At 41.7% G+C, this 23,011-nt stretch overlaps 1 protein-coding gene across 1 annotated transcript; it reads right to left on the reverse strand.

The window, feature by feature from the left end:
- Positions 1-7,689: 7,689 nt before the first annotated feature.
- Positions 7,690-18,478, reverse strand: LOC110521129 (forkhead box protein B1-like). The gene is made up of 2 exons (XM_021598548.2): positions 18,192-18,478; positions 7,690-9,768 (listed from the first exon to the last, which is right to left on the reverse strand). The coding sequence occupies exon 2, from the start codon at positions 9,689-9,691 to the stop codon at positions 8,768-8,770; it is 924 nt and encodes a 307-aa protein (XP_021454223.2). The 5' UTR covers positions 9,692-9,768; positions 18,192-18,478; the 3' UTR covers positions 7,690-8,767.
- Between the last annotated feature and the right edge of the window lie 4,533 nt (positions 18,479-23,011).

Raw genomic sequence — 23,011 nt, forward strand, 5'->3', positions numbered from 1 at the left:
ATTGAGGAGACTACACTGCTAGGTGTAACCCTAGATAGCAAGCTTTCATGGTCAAAATATGTAGACTCAGTGGTTGCTAAAAATGGGAAGAGTTATGTCCATGATAGGGCTTTGCTCTGCCTTCTTGACATCTCAGTCGACAAGACAGGTCCTACTGGCCCTAGTTTTGTTGCACCTGGAATACTGCCCAACGGTCACTTGCGGAAAAGAAGGACATCGGTAAATTGCAGTTGGTCCAGAATAAAGTAGCACGTATCACACTTACACTACCGTTCAAAAGTTTGGGGTCACTTAGAAATGTCCTTGTTTTTGAAAGAAAAGCATGTTTTTTTTGTCCATTAAAATAACATCAAATTTATCAGAAATACAGTGTAGACATTTGTTAATGTTGTAAATGACTATTGGTTGGTTCGAAGAGCATTCTAGAAATACAGGTGTGCCAAGCTTGTAGCTTCACACCCAAGAACACTCAAGGATGTAATCGCTTCCAAAGGTGCTTCAACAAAGTACTGAGTAAAGGGTCTGAATACTAATGTAAATGTGATATTTTGTGTATTTAGTTTTTGCAAACAATGCTAAAAAACAGGTTTGTGTAGATTGGGGAATTTTTATTTTTTTAGAATAAGGCTCTAACGTAACAAAATATGGAAAAAGTGAAGGGGTCTGAATGATTCCCGAATGCACTGTATGTATGCTATCTGTTGCCTGCAAATTACAGATACTAACTGTTCTCTTATGTGATTGCTATCAGTTTTACAAAATACAATGTAAGTACAAATAGTTCACTACAAATATAAACACATTGTTGGTTTTAATACATTATAGGTATAGTACTGGACCAGAGCTACCTGGACAGAGGTTGGTACCCCTGTATAGCCTAGTTATTGTTATTTTATTGTGTTTATTTTTATTATTATTACTTTAGTTAATTTGGTTTATTTCTTGAACTGGATATTTGGTTAATTCAGCATTTCACTGTGAGGTCTACTACACCTGTTGTATTCAGCATTTCACTGTGAGGTCTACTACACCTGTTGTATTCAGCATTTCACTGTGAGGTCTACTACACCTGTTGTATTCAGCATTTCACTGTGAGGTCTACTACACCTGTTGTATTCAGCATTTCACTGTGAGGTCTACTACACCTGTTGTATTCAGCATTTCACTGTGAGGTCTACTACACCTGTTGTATTCAGCATTTCACTGTAAGGTCTACTACACCTGTTGTATTCAGCATTTCACTGTAAGGTCTACTACACCTGTTGTATTCAGCATTTCACTGTAAGGTCTACTACACCTGTTGTATTCAGCATTTCACTGTGAGGTCTACTACACCTGTTGTATTCAGCATTTCACTGTGAGGTCTACTACACCTGTTGTATTCAGCATTTCACTGTGAGGTCTACTACACCAGTTGTATTCAGCATTTCACTGTGAGGTCTACTACACCTGTTGTATTCAGCATTTCACTGTGAGGTCTACTACACCTGTTGTATTCAGCATTTCACTGTGAGGTCTACTACACCTGTTGTATTCAGCATTTCACTGTAAGGTCTACTACACCTGCTGTATTCAGCATTTCACTGTGAGGTCTACTACACCTGTTGTATTCAGCATTTCACTGTGAGGTCTACTACACCTGTTGTATTCAGCATTTCACTGTAAGGTCTACTACACCTGTTGTATTCAGCATTTCACTGTAAGGTCTACTACACCTGTTGTATTCAGCATTTCACTGTGAGGTCTACTACATCTGTTGTATTCAGCATTTCACTGTGAGGTCTACTACACCTGTTGAATTCAGCATTTCACTAAGGTCTACTACACCTGTTGTATTCATCATTTCACTGTAAGGTCTACTACACCTGTTGTATTCAGCATTTCACTGTGAGGTCTACTACACCTGTTGTATTCAGCATTTCACTGTGAGGTCTACTACACCTGTTGTATTCAGCATTTCACTGTAAGGTCTACTACACCTGTTGTATTTGGCATTTCACTGTAAGGTCTACTACACCTGTTGTATTCAGCATTTCATTGTAAGGTCTACTACACCTGTTGTATTCATCATTTCACTGTAAGGTCTACTACACCTGTTGTATTCAGCATTTCACTTTAAGGTCTACTACACCTGTTGTATTCAGCATTTCACTGTGAGGTCTACCTACACCTGTTGTATTCAGCATTTCACTGTAAGGTCTACTACACCTGTTGTATTCAGCATTTCACTGTAAGGTCTACCTACACCTGTTGTATTCAGCATTTCACTGTAAGATCTACTACACCTGCTGTATTCAGCATTTCATTGTAAGGTCTACTACATTAAATAACAACAGCCCATAGTAAACAGGCAGTAAATAACAACAACCCATAGTAAACAGGCAGTAAATAACAACAACCCATAGTAAACACAAAGAAAAAATCAGCGACAGCCTGTCTGTCTGTCTGTTATAGCGGAGGTTAAGTTGAGTTTATGACGGAGGCCATTAGAGCCTCACAGAGCCGCCTGCTTGAGTTTATGACGGAGGCCATTAGAGCCTCACAGAGCCGCCTGCTTGCATTAACACCGTCCTATACTATACATGCTTATTAGCATTGGGCTCCACGTTAATTAATTATCTTAGTTAATTAAGGACAACGTGGTGGTTTAGTAAAGTGTGTGGTCTATATTTCATCCTCTATAATATAACATGACCTTCTTCTCTCTGACGTATGTGGCATGCAATTAAGACAGCAGTTCATGTTGTAGCTAATACAGTGACAGAAGCTCTCACTACAGGCTAAACTGGGATTAGAAATCTAAACTAGGATGAGAAATCTAAACTAGGATTAGAAATAACATAAAATAGACAGTTAGAATCTGAGTACAAAACCAGCATCTGATATAAATTGAGAAACAGAGACTCTTCGGGAAACACATCAGCAGGACACGTGTACAGGTGTGTGAGTTGGACAGGATACAAATATCTTTTTATTATAATCCCTCTCTAAACATTATTTCAGATAGAAATAAACTGGGAGTGAATTGGTGGGAACAGCAATCTAATGTAAACCGTTATATTAGCATGGCAGAGGCTGAGTAAGATAGGCTATACTGTACAACTCTAAACCGGTTTACATGTTAACTCATCTTTCATGTACTGCAGTAGAAAGCAAGAAACAAATTGGCAGTTGTAATAGTAGATGAGATGAGGTTGGGAATTGACTGGCTAGGATAGAGAACTGACGGACACGTTCTGACCTTAGTTCTTTTGCTATGTCTTTGTTTTAGTATGGTCAGGGCGTGAGTTGGGTGGGTTGTCTATGTTCCTTTTTCTATGATTTGGTATTTCTGTGTTTGGCCTGGTATGGTTGTCAATCAGAGGCAGCTGTCAATCGTTGTCCCTGATTGAGAACCATACTTAGGCAGCCTGTTTTCACCCTTGAGTTGTGGGTGATTATACTTTCTGTTTAGTGTGTGGTGCACCTGACGGAGCTGTTTCGGTTGTGTTTCTTTGTTAGATGTTGTTTAAATAAATAACATGAACAAGTACCACGCTGTGCTTTGGTCCTCAACTTCTTCCACCGACGACCGTTACACTGACAGCAATAGAACTCAATATAAAGAGTGAATAGATTCAATTAATATAGTGTAGGCTGCATTTACAAAGGCAGACCAAATCTTATTATTTTTCCAGTAATTTGTTTTTTGACCAATCAGATCAGCTATTTTGCCAATACTTCGGCAAAATATCAGAATTGGGCCTCCTGTGTCAACGCAGCCAAATAGATTGCAAACAGAAAATTTGGAATTCACTGCTTGTGTTTTAATAAACATGAATGTGTATCCACAATGCCAGAACAGGAAACCCTGTGCATTGTTGGGCAAACAGGGTGTCAGGGGGAGGGGAGGGGTGGAATTAAATTCCAAAGGGGTCTCCTAGCCTGTTTCCTAGTCAGACATTAGGGTTAGGTCTCCTAGCCCGTTTCCTAGTTTCCCAGTCAGACGTTAGAGTTAGGTCTCCTAGCCCATTTCCTAGTCAGACATTAGGGTTAGGTCTCCTAGCCCGTTTCCTAGTCAGACATTAGGGTTAGGTCTCCTAGCCCGTTTCCCAGTCAGACATTAGGGTTAGGTCTCCTAGCCCGTTTCCCAGTCAGACATTAGGGTTAGGTCTCCTAGCCCGTTTCCTAGTTTCCTAGTCAGACATTAGGGTTAGGTCTCCTAGCCCGTTTCCCAGTCAGACATTAGGGTTAGGTCTCCTAGCCCGTTTCCTAGTCAGACATTAGGGTTAGGTCTCCTAGCCTGTTTCCTAGTTTCCTAGTCAGACATTAGGGTTAGGTCTCCTAGCCCGTTTCCTAGTTTCCTAGTCAGACATTAGGGTTAGGTCTCCTAGCCCGTTTCCTAGTTTCCTAGTCAGACATTAGGGTTAGGTCTCCTAGCCCGTTTCTTAGTTTCACACAACTGTGTTAAAATCCATTTGATCAGTTTTATCTATAAATTCTTTAGTAAGTAATACTTAAAAGCTAAGTCTAGCTGTCTAATTTGAATTATTTTTTAAAAATATGGGGGGGAAATGGTGTTGCACATGTCACCATTAATGTCAGCACTATGAGGAGATGTGATGCAAAGTCCCTCTTTTTAACTCACCTGCAAATTAATTTTCTTTGTTCTTTCTTTGTTGTTCCTTTTCCATACAATCCATTATGTCCAATTGCACCAAATAGTATATGAATAATGCAAGAGTTTAAATCCCAGCAGTTTTTAAAATGACATTCAGGAGCAGTGTTTTCAATTGTTTTTAATTCATAAAAAAACACATTGGAATATAAAATTAGAATGGAATATAGCTAATAACATTAAATAATATTGGAATATAACATTCAGTGTAACATTGATGTGGCAAATCTCTGACGCTCTGCTATTGCACAATTTTAATTTGTACATAGGTCACAAATAAAGCACAACTCATGAGCCCACCTCCTGCACTGCTCACACCTAATCCTGTCCCCACCACCGGTGACTGAAAAGATCTCTCATAAAAACGTAGCTAGCTATCCAGCAATATGACATAAAATGCTGTGTAAAATATCTAAAAGGCTCTAAAGTAACATTAACTGAAAGGCTATCAGTCACTAGTGGAAACATTTACAACTACAATTAGGTTGCCCCCAAACACACTCATCCAACATATTTCTACTTTACTCAAAAATTATCTAGATTTTTAACTCTAAACAAGTGGATTATTTATCTAAATGTTTTCCTACTTGTATATTTTTAAAAAACTATTATAGATCTAACTTCATTGGAATATATCTACAACTTTTTAAAACATACATTTTTGGGGGATTAATTTACCACAAAATCATTTGTTGAAACATCTCCAAAACGTGTTATGACACAGAGGACATTTTTTGAGCAAGAACAGTGGCAGCCAGGGAAAGTGTTGGGAAAATAATTTGGTGGCATCTTTTGGTCTTTATTTTAATTTTATTCCACCTTTATTTAACCAGGTAGGCCAGTTGAGATCAAGTTCTCCTTTACAACTGTGACCTGGCCAAGATAAAGCAAAGCAGTGCGACACAAACAACAACACAGAGTTACACAAGGGATGAACAAATGTACCGTCAATAATACATTAGAAAAAATATATATGTACAGTGTGTTCAAATGTAGAAGAGTAGTGGGGTAAGGCAACAAATAGGCCCTACAGGCAAAAATAATTACAATGTAGCATTAATACTGGAGTAATAGATGAGCAGATGATGATGTGCAAGTAGAGATACTGGGGTGCAAAAAAGCAAGAGGGTAAGAGGGTAAGTAATTCCAGTCATTGGCAGCAGAGAAGTGGAATGAAAGACGGCCAAAGCAGGAATTGGCTTTGGGGGCGGGTGCTACAGGTGGGTGTTGCTATGGTGACCAGTGAGCTGAGATAAGGCGGGGCTTTACCTAGCAGAGACTTATAGATTACCTGGAGCCAGTGGGTTTGGCAACGAGTATGAAGCGAGGGCCAGCCAATGAGAGCATACAGGTCGCAGTGGTGGGTGATATATGGGGCTTTGGTAACAAAACAGATGGCACTGTGATAGACTACATCCAATTTGCGGAGTAGAGTGTTGGAGGCTATTTTCTAAATGACATCACTGAAGTCAAGGATCGGTAGGATAGTCAGTTTTACGAGGGTATGTTTGGCAGCATGAGTGAAGGAGGCTTTGTTGCGAAATAGGAAGCTGATTCTAGATTTAATTTTGGACTGGAGATGCTTAATGTGAGTCTGAAAGAAGAGTTTACAGTCTAACCAGACACCTAGGTATTTGTAATTGTGCACATATTCTAAGTCAGAACCGTCCAGAGTAGTGATGCTAATCGGGCGGAGGGTGCGGGCAGCGGTCGGTTGAAGAGCATGCATTTAGTTTTACTTGCATTTAAAAGCATTGGCATTGTAAGTATGGCATTGAAGCTCATTTGGAGGTTTGTTAGCACAGTGTCCAAAGAAGGGCCAGGTGTATACAGAATGGTGTCTTCTGTGTACAGTGAATTACAGGTGGGGCAGTTACCCCAGGGGGCTAGCTACCCCTTAGTACACCAAGATATACATGTACCACACTAGAACAGTTTGTTTATAAATAGGAATATACACAATACATATGAAATACTTGTCTATTTTAGTAATTTAAATATATTTAAAATGTTTAATAATCTACTTTGATTATTGCATTGTGAAAACATAGATATGCAGAGACACATAAATCAATCAAATGTATTTATAAAGCCCTTTTCACATCAGCTGATGTCACAAAGTGCTATACAGAAACCCAGCCTAAAACCCCAAACAGCAAGCAATGCAGGTGTAGAAGCACCGTGGCTGGGAATCCGGCCTCACACATCACGTTGATAGTGCATCAAGGAGAGTTCACTTGTTATCTGCTTGCCACCTAATCCATAATATCAGTGTTGTAAAGGCTATGAGATGGCTTACTAAATAGCCCTTAAAGTGAAACTTAAATTAACTGGTAGCAGTTATGTCAGTGCAAAACACTAAAACGTTATGAGATTCTAAAATGTCTTAAAATGACCATTACGATAATTACGAGCTAGGCCTACTCTGTTTGTGATTGATATTTTGGGGAAGTTCTAAGCAAAATCTCAAGTTGTTATAACTAAGTATTAGCCTAAGGTAGTTTCCTCTTCGCGTTAATGTTTTTCTTCTCTACGTGTCTATTAGTGTGTAGCTGAATGAATGAGGCCGGTTGTCTGCGCTGTGACTATGGCAGTAACTCCACGCATTCTAAGCACCCGCATTGTGATTCTGATTCAGCCGTTCCTTCGTTCTGTTCTCTGTTCATTCTGTTATGACTGCTCCTGTGGGAGCGACATGAGGAAGATCCTCTCTCACTGTGGGTTCTGGTGTAGCCACACACTGTACACAGCGTTCTGTACTCTGATAGACACAGCAATATACCCGAGACACCGTACACAACGTTCTGTACTCTGATAGACACAGCAATATACCTTGAAATTAAATAGGTATATTCGAACATGAAGGCATTTGATGTAATACTAGTAATAATAATTCATCTTATTTTATTATAATTAACCTGTTATTATGTTGTTTGTCTGGAAGTATTTTTTTTATGAATAACTGCATAATAACAGTATTATACCAGTTGTTAACCATCACAGAATACACCAACCATTACAATAAAGTTTACACCATTTTAATGAGAAAATATTTCGATGACCATGTTTTTAATTCAATGCAGATTATATGCAAATGTTTATAACGCACGCATGCTGTCAGAAAAACACAGTTTAGGGTTGAGCATGCTGTCAGAAAAACACAGTTTAGGGTTGTGCATGCTGTCCCTTTAACAGAGAAAAAAATACATTTACAGCGTTTAATCCACTAGTCACCAGGGCTTTCAATTAAACGCTTCACAGAACAGTTTAAAAGTGCGTTTTACAACATTGTCATTTCAACTTATTCGCAATTATTCACATTTAATCGCATATTTATTTTGCATTTATCAAGGACCCTATAACCCTATAGTTCCCTTAACATTACTATTTTTTAAGATTGAAAAAAGTGTAATAATTCAGTCCGTTTGTTTTTACAGAGACCGTTGAAAAAAATGCTTGTTATTCAGAAACCACCAACCCACTATCAAAAATAACAATCTGTTAAAAACAATTGATAAATTCAGAGGTTCATCTGCTTGACACACATTGACATTCTAATCAAGTGTTTGTTGTCATCAGATATGTCATTGTCTAACGAGTCAGGTTGTAGTTCAGAGGGGCTTTGCATTGTTCAGTTATAATCACTATAACTAACTTCGAGGTCCTTGATGATAACTGCAATAATGTAGTAAAAAAAGTCTGACATGACCTACCTAATGTAACCATAGTTTGTCAGGTGCAATTAAAGTATTGGAAGCCCAGATACAAATGGAATAATGTTTCTAAAGAAAAGTAACTATCTCTCATTCTTCTGACTGAGCCTCTGTTTGCAGTGCCTCACTCCTTTACAACTCGGACAAAACTGTAAACACAGATACTTTATAAGCTGAAGAGCAATATTTCACTATAACTCTGTTGGACCCATGTTATAAGACAATGAGCATTCAAAGCAAATACACAAAGTAGGCTCTACACTGCTACACGGGACTATATTGTCTTGATCGTAGTGATTCTCGGCACAAGATGTCAGCAGCAAGAGTCAAAATAAACTGAGGATTTGGTCTGAGCCTGCTGGTCTCATTCATAAAGGGTTCAGTATACCTCTGTTGGTCAATGCACCACCACGGACTGCACTGTGGGGTTGGTGTGAGTCTCCCCGGGAGTGGAGGGGCTGCTTCTGCTGGTGGCTGTCTGCGGGGAAGTGGGGCTCAGAGACTGGTAAGAGTTGGAGAGGAAGGCGGGGATGTGGGGCGTCAGCCCCCCCGGGAGAGCCACCAGGGTAGGGGTGGGTTTGATGGGCACTGGGATGGCCGGTAGGGTCTGTCCTCCGTGACACACTGATTTAAGGGGCATGCTGAAGGCCCCATAGTCACCGCGCATAGAGATAGGAGAAACAGAGTCCACCATAGTGTTGTACATGTGAGGCCAGGCCGCAGTCAGCTGGTTGTGCATCGGGTAGCCTGCAGACATGGACGGACTCCCAGGCACCTTAAACTCTCTGGCAATGATGTTCTCTATAGCAAATGGGTGTTTAAAAGTTGATGGCTGCGACACTCCCAAGTTATAGCTGGAGATCTGAGGGAGGTGTGTGCTGGTGGCAGCCAGGGCGCTAAGCCTGAGCTTAGCCTGCTGTTGGAGGTAATGGGCCGCGTCAGACAGCTTGGACTGAGCCAGGTGCTCCTGCGCCGCCATGATCATCATCACCTTGAACCGTTTTCGGCGCCGCAAGAAACTCCCGTTCTCGAACATGTCCCCGCAGCTGGGGTGCAGAGCCCAGAAGCTACCCTTCCCGGGCTGGTCCGGACGCCGCGGGATCTTGATGAAACAGTCGTTGAAGGACAGGTTGTGCCGTAAGGAGTTCTGCCATCGCTGGGTGTTATCTCTGTAGTAAGGGAACCTGTCCATGATGAACTTGTAGATCTCGCTGAGAGGGAGCATCTTCTCCGGGCAGGACTGGATGGCCATGGCGGTGAGGGAGATGTAGGAATAGGGAGGTTTCTGGTCGCTGTACGTGTTCCTCCCTGGTCGGGGCATCCTGACAGTGTTCTTTCACACACTTCAAATAACTCGTTCCGCTTAGCTTGGCTCGGTGGTGAACACTTCTCAGCACTCTGCATGAAAATAAATATTATACATGTATAAAATCAAAAACACAAAGTTTAACGTTTGAAAGTTGCGGTATATCGATCCATTCTCCAGAACACTGTGCTACAGCTCTCTCTTCCTGGGAAAGTCAGCCTGGTTGTCTTGGCCGAGCTGTGAGCTGTGGTCTTGACTTTAGTAAAGTGGCAGTCAACTTTTCTCTCCGTGAAAGCTAAATGGAACGGATCTCATCTCCCCGTTTTATCCCGTCCGGATGAGCTAAGTAGCAGCAATACTTCCATGTCCTCCTCTCACTGCCGTGTGATAGTGGGTTGTGGTGCCGTGGGATAGTGGGTTGTGGTTATAGCAGCTGGACAGCAGTATAATAGACCCCCCCCCCCCCCCCCCCCCCCCCCAGAGCAGCTCCACTAATGTGTCACCTCATATCACATGACAGTCACTCAGGGAGGAGGGGGATAAATGCATAATCTGTTTTCATTGACACCTACTGTATTTACATGGACACCTTGGGCCAATCTTTTCCATCTGAAGATAGTACAAAGGGAAAAAGTCTCGAGACCCTGAATTGAACCGCGAGGGCACTACGTAGCGAACAGTGTGGAGGTATTCGCTAACCTTTCCGCAGGGGGCTTAAAGTCGTCAATTCACACTACAATTAGAGCTCCTGAGCTATGGGATGTTTGACATGGAAATTGGCTGTTTGGGTTAGAGTTAGAATGTTTCATGACATCACTTTCCCTTTGTTTTGTATGCTACTGTCAATGTTGACAGTTCTGTAAATCACGTTGGATGTTAAAAATCTTCTGCTAAATGACCATCATTTTGCTCTTTATAAAACAATATGTTTTACAATTTGAAGACATGTGTTTTGTATTTCTATTCGTCTATAAATGTATTCAGTGTGAGTCGGTGTGAATATTATCAACCTGATCTGTTCTGATAGTCTGGGTTCAATTCATTCAGGCAGGTGTGTAAAGGTTTACATTGGTGAGTAATGCCGCTTAAACGCGAAACTGTACATTTTTCCACCCACAATCAGACAGGAAAATAATCGTTTCAAATTAGCAGACACACTTAGCACTTGCAAATATATCGAATAAATTATTATATTGCTATTAAATGTTGCATCCATTTAATTAATGCACTATAAATAAAATCATCATCGCAATATGCCATAGACCTACACAATTATGCTTCACTGAACCAAAAAATAACCACCATCATTGATTTATAGTAATTCATGAATAAACCTAAAATGTTATGAAACTTGAACCTGCCTCAACCTACTCCATTTTCTGCGTGTCCAGGACATGAGAGGAGATGGAGTGTGGTCTATGAAAACGGGTAAGTATTTCCACAAAGCAACGAACGCGGGTTTAAACTGAAATTTCATAAGGCAAGTGACTAGTATTTGTAAAACAAATTCGAAAAGTACTTCAGAAATGCAAATAAAGCCTTTGACCTAACGTGGTGAAAACTGTATAAAATAGTTAAGTCAATTATATGTCTCAAAATTATATAATTTTGAGACATGGCCATTCAAACTATTTACCAGGCACACCACGGAGCACGTTTCCGCTTGACGGGTTCCCAATGCCAGGGACCACACACGCGCACGCGGATTTGGTGATAATTTATGCTAATGAGGCTCCATAATTCCACAATACAGTCCATCATCAGACTGACGGATTAGCAATAGAATCTGGTCTGGAAGGAAGACTCTATGGTCACAGTTATGGGCCTGTCGACTACTGTAGGAAATCAAGAACTCGAGGAAACTATGGTTATAAAACAATCCTCTCCAAGTTGTTAATAAAAGTACCAACCAAACTGTTAGGTTTCCTTGGTTGCCACAGAAAATAGACTTTAGGAAATCAGTTCCACGCTGCGCATGGAAGCAGCTTTTTATTTCCATGGGGTTTTATTCCGCGTGAAAAGCTTCTTTTAACTTGTCATTCCTCTATTGGTGATCGGCAGAAAGGAGTGTGATCTGTCTGGGAGCCTTGGAGCGCCCCGGGTCCATGAGGATCCTTTATGACAACAGTATTCACACATAAACCTGCCACTCTGATTGCCTGACACATCTTTCACTGGTCTTCCTCTTTATCTTCCCCACTGAGAGGTGATCAAATTAACAACAGTCTTCTTGTCCCCGAGGTTCCCCTGAAATATAATGGATCGAAACTGTTTTTATGTTATTTTATTTTTAACCACAAATCCAGACCTATAACACAATTGACACATTGATATTTGGCTGGCTATAATATAAAATGTTACGCATTCTAATTCCAGACATATTGTGGGCTCGAAAGTGCGCGCTCACTCTACAGGCTAATCATTCTGGGATGTTATCACAGTTTACTATGATCAGAAAGACACAGTAGAAACCTGAAGGAAGACCACCCCAATCAGACCACGTAACTCCACCCCAATCAGACCGCGTAACTCCACCCCAATCAGACCGCGTAACTCCACCCCAATCAGACCGCGTAACTCCACCCCAATCAGACCGCGTAACTCCACCCCAATCAGACCGCGTAACTCCACCCCAATCAGACCGCGTAACTCCACCCCAATCAGACCGCGTAACTCCACCCCAATCAGACCGCGTAACTCCACCCCAATCAGACCACATGTCTCCACCCCAGTCAGACCACATGTCTCCACCCCAATCAGACCACATGTCTCCACCCCAATCAGACCAAATGTCTCCACCCCAATCAGACCAAATGTCTCCACCCCAATCAGACCACATGTCTCCACCCCAATCAGACCACATGTCTCCACCCCAATCAGACCACATGTCTCCACCCCAATCAGACCACATGTCTCCACCCCAATCAGACCACATGTCTCCACCCCAACCAGACCAAATACACTACATGACCATAAGTATGTGGACACCTGCTAGTCAAACTTTCATTCCAAAATCATGCCCATTATTATGACGTTGGTCCCCCCTTTGCTGCAATAACAGGGTGTGTTGTCCGGCCCTCTGGCGGTCTCTATAGGGGTGCCACAGTGTTAAATTCTCGGGCCGACTATTTTCTCTGTATATATCAATGATGTCGCTCTGGCTGCTGGTGATTCTCTGATCCACCTCTATGCAGACGACACCATTCTGTATACTTCTGGCACTTCTTTGGACACGAGCGTCAATGCCATACAACTATCCTTCCATGGCCTCCAACTGCTCTTAAATGCAAGCAAAACTAAATGCATGCTCTTCAACCGATTGCTACCAGCACCTGCCTGCACTCTGGACGGTTCTGACTTAGAATATGTGGACATCTACAAATACCTAGGTGTCTGGTTAACTGTAAACTCTCCATCCAGACTCACATTAAACATCTCCAATCCAAAATTAAATCTAGAATCTGCTTCCTATTTCGCAAATAAGCATCCTTTACTCATGCTGCCAAACATACCCCTGTAAAACTGACTATCCTACCTATCCTTGACTTCGCCGATGTCATTTACAAAATAGCCTCCAACACTCTACTCAGCAAATTGGATGCAGTCGATCACAGTGGCATCCGTTTTGTTACTAAAGCCCCGAAAATCACTGAAGCTGGAGATTCATATCTCCCTCACTAACTTTAAGCACCAGCTGTCAGAACAACTCACAGATCACTGCACCTGTACATAGCCCATCTGTAAATAGCCCATCCAACTACCTCATCCCCATAATGTAATCTATTTTTTTGCACTCCAGTATCTCAACTTGCACATTCATCTTCTGCACATCTTTCACTCCTGTGTTTAATTGCTAAATTGTAATTATTTCGCCACTATGGCCTATTTATTGCCTTACCTCATCTTACCTAATTTGCACACACTGTATATATACTTTTTTCTATTGCGTTATTGACTATGTTTGTTTGTGTAATTCTGTGTTGTTGTTTGTGTCGCACTGCTTTGCTTTATCTTGGCCAGGGCACAGTTGTAAATGAGAACTTGTTCTCAACTAGCCTACCTGGTTAAATAAAGGTGAAATAAAAAAAAATTAAAAACAGCCTCCACTCTTCTGGGAAGGCTTTCCACTAGATGTTGGAACATTGCTGTGGGGACTTGCTTCCATTCAGTCACAAGAGCATTAGTGAGGTCAAGCACTGATGTTGGGCAATTAGGCCTGGCCCCCAGTCAGCGTTCCAATTCATCCCAAAGGTGTTCGGTGGTGTTGAGGTCAGGGCTTTGTGCATGCCAGTCAAGTTCTATCACACCGATTTTAACAAACCATTTCTGTATGGACATCGCTTTGTGACAGGGTCATTGTCGTGCTGAAACAGGAAAGGGCCTCCCCAAACTGTTGCTACAAAGTTGGAAGCAAGAATCGACTAGAATGTCATTGTATGCTGTGGAGCTAAAATTTCCCTTCACTGGAACTAAGGGGCCGAACTATGAAAAACAGCCCCAGACCATTATTCCTCCTCTACCAAACTTTACAGTTGGCACTATGCATTTAGGCAGGTAGCATTCTCCTGGCATCCGCCAATCCCGGATTTGGTGAAGTGTGATTCATCAATCCAGAGGAAGCGTTTCCACTGCTCCAGAGTCCAATGGCGGCGAGCTTTGGACCACTCCAGCCAACGCTTTGCGCATGGTGATCTTAGGCTTGTGTGAGGCTGCTCGGCAATGGAAACCCATTTCATGAAGCTCCCAACGAGCAGTTCTTGTGCTGATGTTGCTTCCAGAAGCAGTTTGGAACTAGGTAGTGAGTGCTGCAGCCGAGGACAGAGGGTTTTTACACGCTACATGTTTCAGCACTCAGCGGTCTCATTATGTGAATGGCTGAGCCGTTGTTGCTCCTAGACGTTTCCACTTCACAATAACAGCACTTACAGTTGACCGGCACAGCTCTAGCAGGGCAGAAATTTGACAAAATGACTTGTCGGAAAGGTGGCATCCTATGACGGTGCCACATTAAAAGTCACTGAGCTCTTCAGTAAGGCCATCCTACTGCCAATGTTTGTCTATTGAGATTGCCGAATCCACTCATTTGAAGGGGTTTGCATATATAGTCTATCTCCCCCCAACCACATTAAACACCACAAGGATAAAGTCCCCGTCCAGCTGCAAATGATCCTGATGTTACCGGAGTTAACAGTTAACCAACTGAATTGAGCTGGGAGGAGCAGTGCTTGTTAGATCTCTGTGAAGATGTGTGCCACTTCCCCGCCTACAATATGCTAACTTTGGCTATTGTAGTTTCAGCCTCAATGAAAATGCCACCATGACTCTGTCTCTGAAAGGATGCCGTCGCCGGTCCTGCTGCTCCCAAACTCCTGGGTTCCAGCGGCAGTAGATCAGCTGTAATGTATGAGATGCTGAGTCATTTGTACACGCCGAACAAAGGTTGCGCTAAGCCAAATTGCATTGCACTTGTGAACTGAGCCCCAGTCTGAAGTGTCCTCTATAGTATAGTAATATATCTAAGGAGCCTAGAGCCTAAAAAGGGAAGAAGACAAAGGGCCGTTCTGAAGCATCTTTTGGTCGAGTAGAGAGGCGGAACATTCCCAGGGCCGCACAGGACAAAGCCAGGGTCACGCGGATGAAAAAGAGAATCAAACTGTCACTGTCACACGTCATCAGTCCGCTGATGCTGAGATTCACAATAGGAAACAAATGTTGTTAAAAGAGGACTGAATCCATTCATTGTAAAGCAGCAAATTATAGCCACACAATATTGTCAGCCTGAACCAACTCGGGGTATGCGGCTGCCACCCAGACCCTACAATATGATGACAGAACCACCGTGGAAAATAGAGATAATATATAAAATATGATGACAGAACCACCATGGAAAATAGAGATAATATATAAAATATGATGACAGAACCACCATGGAAAATAGAGATAATATATCAAATATGATGACAGAACCACCATGGAAAATAGAGATAATATATCAAATATGATGACAGAACCACCGTGGAAAATAGAGATATTACATATACAAACAAGTAACCATCTAATAACTATTATACAGGGATAATCTTTTTCTTTGCATTATGTTTTGATGTTATAAAACATATGATGCGTTAAGCCTAATCGATTAGACATAATTAGCAGCATCTTCATGTTATTCACTAAGGATGTAAGAGACAATATCATAGGCAATATAAAACACATAAAAATGTCAATTCAGCTCCCTCATTCATTGAATCAGATGGCTTATTCATCACAAAGCCCACTGATATTGCCAACTACTTTAATTACTTTTTCATTGGCAAACTTAGGGATGACATACCAGCAACAAACACTGACACGACACATCCAAGTATATCTGACCAAATTATGAAGAACAAGCATTGTACTTTTGAGTTCCGTAAAGTTAGTGTGGAAGAGGTGAAAAAAAGTATTGTTGTCTATCAACAATGACAAGCCAATAGGGTCGGACAATCTAGATAGAAAAATACTGAGGATAATAGCAGACGATATTGCCACTCCTATTTTCTACATCTTCAATTTAAGCCTACTTGAAAGTGTGCCCTCGGGCCTGGAGGGAAGCTAAAGTCATTCCGCTACCTAAGAATATCAAAGCACCCTTTACTGGCTCAAATAGCCGACCAATTAGCCTGATACCAACCCTTAGTAAACTTCTGGAAAAAATTGTGTTTGACCAGAAACAATGCTATTTCACAGTAAATAAACTGACAACAGACTTTCAGCACGCTTATAGGGAAGGACACTCAACAAGCACAGCACTTACACAAATGACTGATGATTGGCTGAGAGAAATTGATGATCAAATTGTTGTGGGGTCTGTCTTGTTAGACTTCATTACAGCTTTTGACATTATCAATCATAGTCTAATGCTGGAAAAACGTATGTGTTATGGCTTTACACCCCCTGCTATATTGTGGATAAAGAGCTAATTGTCTAACAGAAACACAGAGGGTGTTCTTCAATGGAAGCCTCTCAAATATAATCCAGGTAGAATCAGGATTTCCCCAGGGTAGCTGTTTAGGCCCCTTGCTTTTTTTCAATTTTACTAACGACATGCCACTGACTGAGTAAAGCCAGAGTGTCTATAAATGTGGTTGACTCAACACTATATAAGTCAGCTTGTCACGTTCGTTGTACGGAGGAGATGTGATGTGATGTGAATACATGTTACTTTTAATGAAGACGGACACTAAACAAACTTACAAAAACAACGTGACGCTATATATGATAAGTGCAGACACAGGCAACTAACACAGACAATAACCCAAAAAATACCCAAAGAAGATGTCTGCCTAAATATGGTTCCCAATCAGAGACAACGATAAACAGCTGCCTCTAATTGAGAAACAATCTAGACAACCATAGATATACATAAACACCTAGATGGTAAACAACCCCATAAACCTACAAAACCCCTAGACAGTATTAAAACACATACATCACCCATGGCACACCCTGACCTAACCAAAACAATAAAGAAAACAAAGAATACTAAGGTCAGGGCGTGACACAGCTACTACAGTGACTGAAATGACTGCAACACTTAACATAGAGATGCATTTAGTTTCAGAGTGAGTGGCAAGGAATAAGTTAGCCCTAAATATTTATAAAACTAAAAGCATTGTATTTGGGACAAATCATTCACTAAACCCTAAACCTCAACTAAATATTGTAGTAAATAATGTGGAAATTGAGCAAGTTGAGGTGACTAAACTGCTTGGAGTAACCCTGGGTTGTAATCTGATCAAAACATATTGATACAACAGCAGCTAAGATGTTTATTTAATTTTATTTCACCTTTATTTAACCAGGGAGGCCAGTTGAGAACACCTTTATTTAATTAGGGATTTACCATCACCAAATGGACAGGCTGAAATCAACACCAACGAGTGAGTGAGAGGAACCAGTATCACTGCTAGGCCATCCCGGGTTCAGCAAGCCAGACAATTGGGTATCTCAGCAATGTAACAGCATGGCCAATTTGTGATGGTGAATGTCCATTGTAATACAGTATATCGCTAATGGAAAGTGTCCATTGGTCATATGATATTTTGCCAGTGCCAACATTTCATACTCCAATTGGACACTGTCCATTTCAAATATATTTAAGCATTGATTTACCATCACCAAATGGACAGGCTGAAATCAACACCAACGAGCGAGTGAGAGGAACCACTATCCCTGCTAGGCAGACAATTGGGCATTTCAGGAATGTAACAGCATGTCCAATTTGTGATGGTAAATGCCTATTGTAATACAGTGCCTTCGGAAAGTATTCAGACCCCTCTACTTTTTCCACACTTTTTTAGGTTACAGCCTTATTCTAAATTTGATAAAATAGTTTTCTTCCCTCATCAATCTCCACAATAGCCCATAATGACAAAGCAAAAAAAAAAATGTGTTGCTTATTTATTTAAAAATATCTAAAATACCACATTTACATAAGTATTCAGACCCTTTAATCATTACTTTGTTGAAGTACCTTTGGCAGCGAGTACAGCCTCGAGTCTTTGTGACGTAGAAGTCCGTCACTGGCCACAGGCAGCATTTGGTTCTTTAACACAGGCACACATTCATCACTCCTCCCTGCTCCGTTATCAGATAAGGTAACAATGTGGGTTGACACACAAGTTAACTTCTCTGTCTTAGTACATACATTTCACACTTGTCAGTGTTCATTTGTAATATAAGTAATATGTATTATACTTATCTATGTTGTTGATGAGCGCATTGTTTGTTTGTTTGTTCTGTTCCTCTATCTCTGTAGCTTCCGGGTATGCTGGATAAGGACCCGAGCTAAGGGAATTGGGCGGACTTTGTAGTGCCTGTCCCAAATGGCTCATTAATGTCAATGTGCATATTGAAAGACATTGTCAGTAGTCATTTTGTAAATGTTATGTGGTGATATTGTTTCATAAACATGTTGCAATGTATATACTTTAGTATGTTTAGTTATATGGAAAATGTAGGTTTGACGAGTTAATTGCTTAATTAATTGGTGTTAATTGTTCTGAGGGGGGGCTAGCCCTACAAAAGGAGCCTCTCTTTCAGTTCATGAAGAGGCCATTTTGGATTGAACTGTGAATGGGGCAGCATTGTTTTTCACTGTCCCATAAGGTATATGTTTGATGGCAGTACTGTTGTTTTTGTTCAGGAATCACTATGTTAATAAACACCCTGAAGCACAGAAGAACTTTTGCGGTGCCGCCATATTTTTATTTTGATAGAGAGGTTTTCCAGTTTAGCCTTCTGGCCTACTCTACGTGAGAGGTTAGGTTTTCCAGTTTAGCCTTCTGGCCTACTCTACGTGATAGAGGTTAGGTTCTCCAGTTTAGCCTTCTGGCCTGCTCTACGTGATAGAGGTTAGGTTTTCCAGTACCTTCTGGCCTACTCTACGTGATAGAGGTTAGGTTTTCCAGTACCTTCTGGCCTACTCTACGTGATAGAGGTTAGGTTTTCCAGTACCTTCTGGCCTACTCTACGTGATAGAGGTTAGGTTTTCCAGTACCTTCTGGCCTACTCTACGTGATAGAGGTTAGGTTTTCCAGTTTAGCCTACTCTACGTGACAGTCTTCTTGGGTATGTTGCTACACACCTGTATTTAAGGAGATTCTCCCATTCTTTGCAGATCCTCTAAAGCTCTGTCAGTTTGGATGGGGAGCGTTGCTGCACAGCTATTTTCAGGTCTCTCCAGAGATGTCTGATCGGGTTCAAGTCAGGACTCTGGCTGGACCACTCAAGGACATAGAGACTTGTCCCGAAGCAACTCCTGCGTTGTCTTGGCTGTGTGCTTAGGGCCGTGTCCTGTTGGAAGGTGAACATTCGCCCCCGTCTGAGGTCCTGAGCGCTCTGGAACAGGTTTTCATCAAGGATCTCTCTGTACATTGCTCTGTTCATCTGTGCCTCGATCCTGACTAGTCTCCCAGTCCCTGACGCTGAAAAACATACCCACAGCGTGATGCTGCCACCACCATGCTTCACTGTAGGGATGGTGACATGTTTCCTCCAGATGTGATGCTTGGCATTTAGGCCAAAGAGTTAAATCTTAATTTCTTCAGACCAGAGAATCTTGTTTCTTTAGGTGCCTTTTGGCAAACTCCAAGCGGGCTGTCATGTACCTTTTACTGAGGAGTGGCTTCCATCTGGCCACTCTATCATAAAGGCCTGATTGGTGAAGTGCTGCAGAGATGGTTTTCCTTCTGGAAGGTTCTCCCATCTCAGAGTAACTCTAGAGCTCTGTCAGAGTGACCATCGGTTTCTTGGTCACCTCCCTGACCAAGGCCCTTCTCCCCCAATACTAAATAAATGCTCTCTTGTCCAGTGTTCACTGCACAGATATAATAAAGTGTTGTATCTGCAGAAGTTCACCTCAGCGCCCTCACAGACTGGCCTTCCCTGGTCCTGCTGAGACCCCTGCCATCTGAACCTGCTCAGATGAGGCATGACAAAGAATTACCTTGGAGTACATTTATACATTATATTATCCGTGAATATAGTTAATAGTTCAATAATTGAAATTACCATTATTCCCAGACTGTACCCATCAAATCAAGATGGAGTTTTGTATCCATTCACTAATTGTTATTATATACTGCAAAATTCACCCGAGCTCCGTAGACTGGTCTTCCCTGGCTGTCTGACCCTGCTGGGACACCTGTCACCATATGATCCTGTGTTGTGTACTGACTGCACCATGACAGTGTAGCCTGTAGAGCTGTTTATACTGTGTCAGTATGAAAAGTAGGGAATTAGTTAGGGAAACTGACATAACTTTACATTGCTATACTGACTAATAAAAATGCACATTGTGTTGTCAAAAAAATTCTGAATATCAGTCATCAATCGTTTGGCCGCTGGTTTCATAGTTTGATTTAGGTCTAGTGTGATGGAACAAAGGTTTGTGAGCTAGCTAGCTACCATTTTTTGCTAGCTCTGATGGTATATCAACTGGCGAAAACTAGCCAAGTTCATTTACTTCTGTTGAAATCGGACAAAAAAGGCCACAAAACATTTCCATACAGCTGTTAGATACTGCTACATGCTAATTCTCTTCAGACAAAACATCCGTCGAGAGGGGATGGAACATTAGCTAACATTACATGTCAGTTCCACTACTAGCTCAGTTCCACTACTAGCTCCGTTACACTGCTAGCTCAGGTCAACTACTAGCTCAGTTCCACTACTAGCTCAGGTACACTACTAGCTCAGGTACACTACTATCTCAGTTACACTACTAGCTCAGTTCCACTACTAGCTCAAGTACACTACTAGCTCAGTTACACTAATAGCTCAGTTCCACTACTAGCTCAGGTACACTACTAGCTCAGTTCCACCACCACTACACTACTAGCTCAGTTACACTACTAGCTCAGGTACACTACTAGCTCAGTTCCACTACTAGTTTAGTTCCACTACTAGCTCAGATCCACTACTAGCTCAGTTCCACTACTAGCTCAGTTCCACTACTAGCTCAATTACACTACTAGCTCAGTTACACTACTAGCTCAGTTACACTACTAGCTCAGTTCCACTACTAGCTCAGGTACACTACTAGCTCAGTTCCACCACCACTACACTACTAGCTCAGTTCCACTACTATCTCAATTACACTACTAGCTCAGTTACACTACTAGCTCAGTTCCACTACTAGCTCAGTTCCACTACTAGCTCAGTTCCACTACTAGCTCAATTACACTACTAGCTCAGTTACACTACTAGCTCAGTTCCACTACTAGCTCAGTTCCACTACTAGCTCAGGTACACTACTAGCTCAGGTACACTACTAGCTCAGTTACACTACTAGCTCAGGTACACGACTACCTCAGTTCCACTACTAGCTCAGGTACACTACTAGCTCAGTTACACTACTAGCTCAGTTCCACTACTAGCTCAGTTCCACTACTAGCTCAGGTGCACTACTAGCTCAGTTACACTACTAGCTCAGTTACACTACTAGCTCAGTTACACTACTAGCTCGGTTACACTACTAGCTCAGTTACACTACTAGCTCAGTTACACTACTAGCTCAGGTACACTACTAGCTCAGTTCCACTACTAGCTCAGTTCCACTACTAGCTCAGGTACACTACTAGCTCAGTTCCACTCCTAGCTCAGTTCCACTACTAGCTCAGTTCCACTACTATCTCAGTTACACTACTAGCTCAGTTACACTACTAGCTCAGGTACACTACTAGCTCAGGTACACTACTAGCTCAGTTCCACTACTAGCTCAGTTACACTACTAGCTCAGTTACACTACTAGCTCAGGTGCACTACTAGCTCAGTTACACTACTAGCTCAGTTACACTACTAGCTCAGTTACACTACTAGCTCAGTTACACTACTAGCTCAGTTACACTACTAGCTCAGGTGCACTACTAGCTCAGTTACACTACTAGCTCAGTTCCACTACTAGCTCAGTTACACTACTAGCTCAGTTACACTACTAGCTCAGGTGCACTACTAGCTCAGTTACACTACTAGCTCAGTTCCACTACTAGCTCAGTTCCACTACTATCTCAGTTCCACTACTAGCTCAGTTACACTACTAGCTCAGGTACACTACTAGCTCAGTTACACTACTAGCTCAGTTCCACTACTAGCTCATTTACACTACTAGCTCAGGTACACTACTAGCTCAGTTCCACTATTAGCTCAGTTACACTACTAGCTCAGTTCCACTACTAGCTCAGGTACACTACTAGCTCAGTTACACAACTAACATTATGTTAAGTCAAACAGCAGTTACCTTGCCAGCTACGTCAGTCAAATTAAGAGCAGCCAATTTCTGATTTGCTTGCTTTTACAACTTCAGAAGCTTTGCCTTCACACTGCCTACCTGCATGTTCTGTGGTGTCAGGCAGTTCCTAAATCCACCAGTTAAAACAGCCAAACTGCCATCCCGACCGCTCTGAGGCGTCCGCATGGTCCTAAAGCAGACCGAAGGTATTTTTTGTTTGTGTGAAGGGGTTTCCATTATTCATTATAAAAGGGGTTTCCATTATCCATTATCAAAGGGGTTTCATGATCCATTATCAAAGGAGTTTCCATTATCCATTATAAAATGTGTTTCATTATCCATTATCAAAGGGGTTTTCTCGATCCGTTTAACAAAAAAGTGTTTAATGCTGCAAGTGTTTAAAAAAAAGTCTTTACTGAGAGGTAATGCCCTATAACTCGGCTCTGCTACATTATACAACTCAATCCTCTGATGTGAAAATAATATTTGTGCTGTTCAATCATTACTATGTTTACGTCCCTCAACCCCATCTATGAACTTCTCCAGGCCACAAACGCACTCAT

The sequence above is a fragment of the Oncorhynchus mykiss genome, chromosome 30 (assembly GCF_013265735.2).
Source record: "Oncorhynchus mykiss isolate Arlee chromosome 30, USDA_OmykA_1.1, whole genome shotgun sequence".
Lineage (NCBI taxonomy): Eukaryota > Metazoa > Chordata > Actinopteri > Salmoniformes > Salmonidae > Oncorhynchus > Oncorhynchus mykiss.

What these genes read in the sequence shown, in the direction of transcription:
- LOC110521129 (XM_021598548.2), bottom strand. Translation starts at nt 9,691, where the DNA reads ATGCCCCGACCAGGGAGGAACACGTACAGCGACCAGAAACCTCCCTAT.